Source organism: Haemaphysalis longicornis, unplaced genomic scaffold, assembly GCF_048455015.1.
Source record: "Haemaphysalis longicornis isolate Haplotype H1 unplaced genomic scaffold, Haemaphysalis longicornis Haplotype H1 scaffold_12, whole genome shotgun sequence".
NCBI lineage: Eukaryota > Metazoa > Arthropoda > Arachnida > Ixodida > Ixodidae > Haemaphysalis > Haemaphysalis longicornis.
In genome coordinates this window covers 45,786,980-45,794,478 of record NW_027526225.1, presented here as the reverse complement: position 1 = coordinate 45,794,478, position 7,499 = coordinate 45,786,980, and the positions used below count along the sequence as shown (strand labels likewise).

Here is a 7,499-nt window from a genome sequence, read left to right as displayed (position 1 = left end):
AAGAAAAACGGTTGCATCATAACTTTTCGTTTCGATTACGCTGGATTTTTCATTGAGGACTCCGACGACACTAAGAATGACCATTTAGGGCTGACCCATCCGATGTGAAATGAACAGTTTATTACCGTTTTTACATTGACACATTTTGTGTTCATCCCACTAAACGTTCATGATAGCTTGCACAAACTCAGCGCGAAATTAGCGACGTTGTTTTGGGAAGACCTAAGCTCGCAAACCACGTCCAGCCCTTCGCTGCTACTCATTTGTAGAATCCCAGAAGAAATCTATACACAGAGGAAATACATTTTATTATCGTACACAGTCCAAACTAAGCGCAGAAAAAGAAAAATTCGCTGCCCTCATTTTCAAGAGCTGTATTGCAGCGGCAGCATAATTTACAAAGTGTATAGATCTGAGCGACGCTTGCAAGTCACGCCACTGCCTTCCAACACATACATGACCCTTCCTTCACAATATCGTGCCTAGTTGAAACACGCTCTTTTTTACACGCCAAGATTTACGCCACAATGTTGACGCCTTAAATAACTGTCTGTGCCCAGGCACGGAAAGAACCCTTGCAGAACAAACAAGAGCCCGTGCCTCTAAAATCAAAACCACAGAAGATGTGCAACTTAAGTAGCAGCGCAACCAACGTAGAATCAATGGTCACATGGTCAACACCACACTCAAGCGGGGAGGTAACATCACAGTAAGATTCTGTGGTGGTAATGTCCGAAACTACGGCAAGAAGCATCGAAGATTATTCATATTGCGGATGTGGCGCAAAGCAACAGTCGTGACACATTCCAGGGCCCTGCCTAACGTGATGGGCGCGATAAGGACACAAAAAGGGATGTTCGCCTGCCTCGAATGGTGGCAGAGAAACGAAAAACAGAATATGGCCGGACGCTGCGACGCCACCACGACAGTCAACAATGCTGACACGGTGCCGGTGGATCACGCACTCTTCGTAGTCACTCACGCGAGAAACAACTCGGTGGGTATACCTTCACCTTCCAGAATAACCGCATGCGACGCTGGAACACATTCACAGTTTCACTGATGACACTGCTAACGACCACACCGGTGTAACGTTGGCGGGACACGGAGAGGTGTTTGCCACAAATCGCGCAGACAGAAGCTGTGGCCCCGTCATCCAAGACGGCAGCATGCTGCTGGGAATGTTTAGAGAAAGCCTTAACAAGGCAGCCATTTAAGTTGGCCTGTCAAAGACCATCAGATTGATGGGTAGAACCCAAGTGATACAGCGTATAGGCTCATACTTATGCAATGTACTATACACGTTCGATAAAATGATTGCTAATTTATTATGCGTGGTATTTACCATTATACTCAACGTTTGCATGGACAACGTGCGGAAACGCCGGGGTTTAAATAAGTTAAGCTGCAACTGGTAAAACGTCCACGAATCAGAATACCCATAACCATGCCCTTTTCCACATACAATAGATAGCTACGAATCTGTGACACTGCTGGGGCCGTCGAATACACACACACACACACACACAATTTCTCGAAAATAGTTCAGCACATGATAACCTTCGTTCTATCCAGGACCCGGCGGCTTGAAGGCACAGAAAAGTCGTCCGTTCCCGTGGAAGGAGGTGCAGTCGCCCAGTTCCGCCATTGAAGGCCGCAGACTTTTAAAGTCAAGGCACTGCCTCTCCCTTCGTGGAGCCGAGTCACTCCAGTAAAGCAACAAACGCGCATCACGAAAAGCGGACTTCAGCGCGACTAGAGGGACTCGTAGGTCTCCATGGGCGGACAGCTGCAGACGAGGTTTGTGTCTCCGTAGATGTCGTCGATGCGCCCCACGGTCGGCCATATCTTGGTCTCCGGTGTGACGAACCTCTGCACAGAGTGCAAGAAACACCGCAAACAGTAGGAATCAATTGCAATAACACTGAAAGGCGGGCTAGTTGGTGACCATTCATAGCTGTAACTTTTGCGCACACAAAAAAATGAGGACTAAACAGAGACACGACGACCAGCGCAGACTAACAACTGAAAGTTTATTCATCGCTCAACACATATATACCCTCTTTGACATCACCCGCGCATGCTCAAATGTGTACGCATCTTGTCATACACACAAACACGAGAAAAAACGCACTAACATTTGCATTATCTCATGTCATCTAACAACTTAATTTCCTTATCCGACAGGGCTACTGAAGGTTTACTTATGCACTTTCCCTTTAATCCTCGTTTTTATTTAGTCCTCGTTTTTTGTGTGCGCAAAAGTTAAAGCTATGAGTAGGAATCAATCAATGGTTGCAATAAATCGATGAGAACAGATTCGAATGACGGGTGTGAGCTAGTACACACTCAAAGAAACACACACACTCGGCTTCCATCTGCTCCTCACACCCGTCCAGAGCAGTTCTTATCAGCTTTCAGAGAGTTGAAAACTTCTCGCCCAGGACGCATTTCATGAAGAAAAGCCTTGAGCAGTTTTCAGTGGGCCAAAGTAACAAAACAAATTGCCCACATTCACCAACTTAACGTCGCGGACGGTGATGTTGACAGCGAAGTCGTCTGGCGTTCCCTAATCGCAAGGCTGAGCAAGCTTCAGAGATGTTCTCAAAGCCAGCAAGCCGACTCTCCTTCGCACCAATTCATTTTTGCCGTGTTCCACTGCTTACGCAATATACTGAAACATTTTGTTACTTTTGAACTTGGAACACTGCCACGAGGGGGTGCCACGAGCGCTTTTGTTTTGACGCGTAATTTTTTATTTGCTATCGCAATAATCAAATTAGAAGAACAATGCAAATATGTATTGATGTCAGGCCTCAACTAAGCTACTTTTTTTTTCTTTTTGACCAACAATGTTGACATGTATAAACATTGCCGCCAGATTTTGTAGTTTAGAAAAGCTTTGATTATACAGGGCGATCAAAATTAAATCGACAGGTCATTTTAAAATTAGGCGCATGAATTTACATGAAGACCACATCTACAGTGGAGTTAATCGTCCTGGGATACATATTATTAGGTGTAATTATTGATGTCGGTGGCTTAATTAACTGAAATTGAACAATTAACTTTTTAGTGGCTTCAGTAAGCAGGCATGTTTGTATTAAAAAGTTGGACGCAATCCTGATTCTGCATAGTCTCATTTGGTAGAATTCTGCCAGCGCATCTGTACTCCGCGATACAGAACTGCGAAGTTTAATTGCCGTTCGCATAATTACGCAGGCTTGACTGCGAATACCGGCGCGAAGCTCCTCCCTTTTGTGACGTGCCTGCTGTCTACGGTGTTTAGTTTGACAACGAGGTGGAGGCATAGAAAAAAGTGATAACTGGCCCCCTTTCAGTCTCAGCTGGCGTTATCGCAATCTGCAGTCCTCGGAACCGCTATCGAAACACAGAAAAAAAGGGATGAGCTTTAAGCCGGTCTTCTTTGTCTAGCATGCGTGATCATGCGAACGGCAATTAAACTTCGCAGTTATATATTGCGGAGTACGGATGCGCTGGAAGAGTTCTGCCAAATGAAACTGCGTAGAAACAGGATTGCGTCTAAATTTTCCTTACAAACATGCCTGCTTACTGCGGCCACTGAAAAGTTTATTGAATTATAGTTAATTAAGCCACCGACATAAATAATTACAACCTAATTATGTATACCCCTGAGCGAATAAATTAGCTGAAGAAGTGGTCTTTACGTAAATATAAGCATCTATTAAAAAAACTGTTTACTTAATTTTGATAACCCTGTATAAGCGTATCGTTAAAGCGTTCTTTTAACTCCCTGCTAGGGTGTTTGGCGCTCGCTCTCCCACTCCCTAGGCTATGCCCTCTCGACATCGATGCGCCCGGGATACCATGTGTTGCGACCGGGCGGGGGCACCCGATCCGAGCTCCGTGGCCTCCGACATACGAGTGGTAGCGTGTATGATGCGAGCGGTCAGGCCGCTGTTGCAGCCGTGAAGAAGTCCAGAAGCCGTAGGCTAACGTAACTGTTTACTTCATAGCGAGAGGTGATCCGAAACCAAAGAACAATGCCCCGACGGGGGAGGTTACAATACAGGACTCGAGGAGAGCGACAACATCGATTCGCTGCTCAAACCGGAATGAGTTAACGCTTGGGCAGCTCTATCTATACCCAAAAGCGATAACGGTCAAACGCAACAAGCGGCAACATGCCACGAACGTCACAGACACACACAACATTCTTTCTAGAGTTCGTAAGCCGTTCATAGCCTCGGACACGTTGAGTCCGAGAGAGGGGAGAGAGGAGGACTCCATTGCGATCGACGGGACCTCTGTGTCCTTGAAGAGCGTGGAGACGAGCCTCGCAGGCAGCCGCCGAAGTTTTGAAATGCGCCCAAAGCGAAGCGTCTGACGCGGCTTGTCGCAACTTGTTGCCGACATGGTGGCGCACGCACGTAGTGGCTTCGCCGCACAGCCGAGGAGTGGTGCGGGGAAGTACTGCGGCGCTGGCCGAATCGTAACACCTGTTTCCTCCCCTGAACAGCTTTGCTGTTAAAAGTGACCAGTGAGTGCAGTGAGTACAATCGCGTCTCCTACTTCGTTTGTTTTGTTTTTTTCGCTCCCTGTTCTTGCCACGAGGCGTATGAGAGGAGGTATAAAAATGAGAAGAGAGAAGAAAGTATGAAAGCAAGAGAAAGCGCGGGTGCAAAAAGCAAAAATAGTCACGAAACCGATGAGTTTTCCAGCCTAGAGGTAGGCATGCAGTCCAGTTACGTGCAGGAAGTCCATTAGGCACCTGCAGTATCTATCTTCCTACATCCAGCGGTTATAGTCGTCTAGTTTATCCCACCGGAGATTAGCCCATCCGAGCCCGTGGAGGACAATGGGAGAGGCCTTCGCCCTGCAGTGGACCTGAGTAGGCTGACGATGATCATGATGATAGGCACGTCGTCCAGAGCTGTCCTTGTTACCGTGCACATGCACGGAAGATGCTGTGCTCCAGTTTCAGTCCCCGGAGCTGGACACTTGGGACAAGTTCCTGGGTCTTCTGGTGCGGGTCCCCAAGTGACTGAAGGCGTGAAAGCCACCACAGCCCGAAGCCTCCTCTGAGAAACTTCATCCACCCGGGAAAGATTAGGGGAGAGGGAGCAGACACGGGGGAATTAGGGCACGCGTGTCCCTTCTCAGAAGGGATTTCCGGTATAAAATATGGCAGCGCGGACCACAAGTAAGTGGGCTAGGCGAGGATTCAGGGTTGGAAGAAGAGTGGGAAAGATGGTCCGCTAGTTGGTTCGGTATATTCTGACCATGCCTCTGCACCAAATGTACGCGGATCATTAGGTGTGATGTCTTGAAGAGGCTGTGAACCTGCTGGCGGATCCGAGGTGTCTTCACTTGCTTCAGATGCTTCACAGCGCTTAGCGAGTCTGTGTATGTTGGGGAGGGCACTTGCAGCTTTGACTGCGTAATGTACAGCCTGGAGCTTAGTAGCAACGGGTCTGGAGCGTCGGTGGGGTAACAGCGTGAGCCTTCAGCTTCCGGGTGCGTGGCACTGACGAAGGCAGTCCGTCCTCCGCCCGGCAGAAGGTCTGCGTCTGTGTACAGTATACAGTAACCTTTAGGGACTGTGGTATCGGAGGTTGGCGCTGGCTGGTGACGGCGACGAAGCTTCGTTGTCTCATTGATTGTAATTGTCGAGTATCAACAGAGTGGAAGATCGTATAAGGTTGAAGTGACGGGGGACTCATGACAAAACTGTGAATGAAGCGCTGCGGCCATTGGGATATACAAACGCTTGAGCTTCCTTCCTTCTTCGCGCTGGTTTATAAGCTCCGTTATGGTATTGAGCTGGGCGTGTTCCTGTAAGATGGGTATCGGGGTAAGACGAGGAAGTGCCGTGATGGTGCGCATGCCTTCTCTGTTTATAGCCTCAATTTTTGCCCATTGTTGCACGGTGCGTCTGCGAAACTGTGCCTCGTAGAGTAGGCGCGGCTGAAGAACAGCACGTACGAGCCGTCTAGCCACCTCTGTGCGGGATACGCGTTGCAATCCGGCGGATAAAGTGCAAGGTTGTCGAGGAGTCCTTTCGTGCCTTTCGGAGCCAATGGATACCAGAACCCGACAAGTGGATCAGAATTACGAGCACCCGATCAGAATTACGAGCACCCGCAACTTCTCCTTGGCTGGTACGGCAGCTGAGCCAATTCTAAGTTAAAAATTACCCACTTAAGGTAACTTCCTCCCTGTCTTGTTAGCCACTTGTACGCAGCAAAGCCTCCCAACTGAAATTTCTAAACCGGCTGATTGCGCAAAGGTGCGTTCTTCCTAATAAAGTACGCGGGGTGAGCCCGGCGCCTGTTATCGGGATTCTACCAATCAGTTCCTTGCCCGCGTTCCTGGACGACATGCCGCGATGACAATGACAATGAGCTGTGAGATTAGTAGGGACAAATTTACTTCCCGGTAGGCATACGCTGTATTCACCGATAAGAAATTAATACCCCCAAAACTATACCCCTAAAACTAGTGTTATTAAACTGATAGGGCAAATCGTCTCACCACTGGATAATGTAGAGGCGCTGTAAAGGGACAAGTTAGCAGAACAGGGAGGGTAATAAGCGCCGTCACCGCTGTGCTAGTTTCAAATTTTTTCTGGAAATACTAAATTACGATGTGCGTGCAGTGAACAGAAAAATGAACGCAATCTATACTTATTAAAGAAAGAAGAAAACGTGGCGCAAACTAGACGTGGAAAAAGGAGAGAAGTAAGATCCGACAGATACAGGCGCCTGTATCTGTGGTATCTTCTCTTCTTCGTCCACGTCCAGTTTGCACCACGTGTTTTTCTTTAAGTACGTACCAACTAGCTCAGCAACAAGTTCTGTTATGTTCTCATTAGGTGCGCAAAAAATTCAAAGTCCCTTCACCTAACAACAAAGATTGTTGAAACGCGAAGCTTCCTTCCGTTGAAAACCGAGTAGATTCAAAGTCAAATCTCGAGTGGGAATCGTTTGTTGTCGTCTGAGTTTGGACTTTGGTGATGCAGTACTGGCCAGGGATGGAGTGTTGACCCTGCACCTGCGCTTGACGTGCCTTTGTGGAAACCCATTGTATAAGTTGACCTTCCTGCAGTGCGTTTTGGGTGTAAAGATTCGTATTTTGGATTTTGACTTTGGACTTTGAAGACATTGGCTTTCGAGCAAAGAAGGCTTTGCTTTTCAACCATCTTTTACTCCACCGACGATCATCACCGTCAAAAAAAGCAAAGAAAGCTGCGCTTTAAAAAAAATTCACGCATCTCCACGAAGTGAATCATGACGAGTGGGCGAAGCACTTGGACTGGGGTTCATTCTTACCGTAAATCACCCGTGGCATTGCCCACTCGCGCATGTAAATGAGTGACAGCGCGTGTGTACAGTATATACAATTCCAATCCAATCTAATGCAATCCAACCCAATCCGATTCCATGCAATTCAATTTAATCCAACCCAATCTAATCCATATCAATCCAATCCAATTCAATGCTCCTTACGCATGCGCA

At 47.6% G+C, this 7,499-nt stretch overlaps 1 protein-coding gene across 1 annotated transcript in view; it reads right to left on the bottom strand.

The window, feature by feature from the left end:
- Window positions 1-287: 287 nt before the first annotated feature.
- The window catches only part of LOC144162587 (glycine dehydrogenase (decarboxylating), mitochondrial), a 74,561-nt gene continuing 67,349 nt past the window's right edge, over window positions 288-7,499 (bottom strand). Inside the window, exon 23 of the mRNA XM_077693185.1 lies at window positions 288-1,872. Coding sequence (XP_077549311.1) covers window positions 1,756-1,872 — 117 coding nt within the window. The 3' untranslated portion in view covers window positions 288-1,755. The remainder of the gene's footprint in view (window positions 1,873-7,499) is intronic.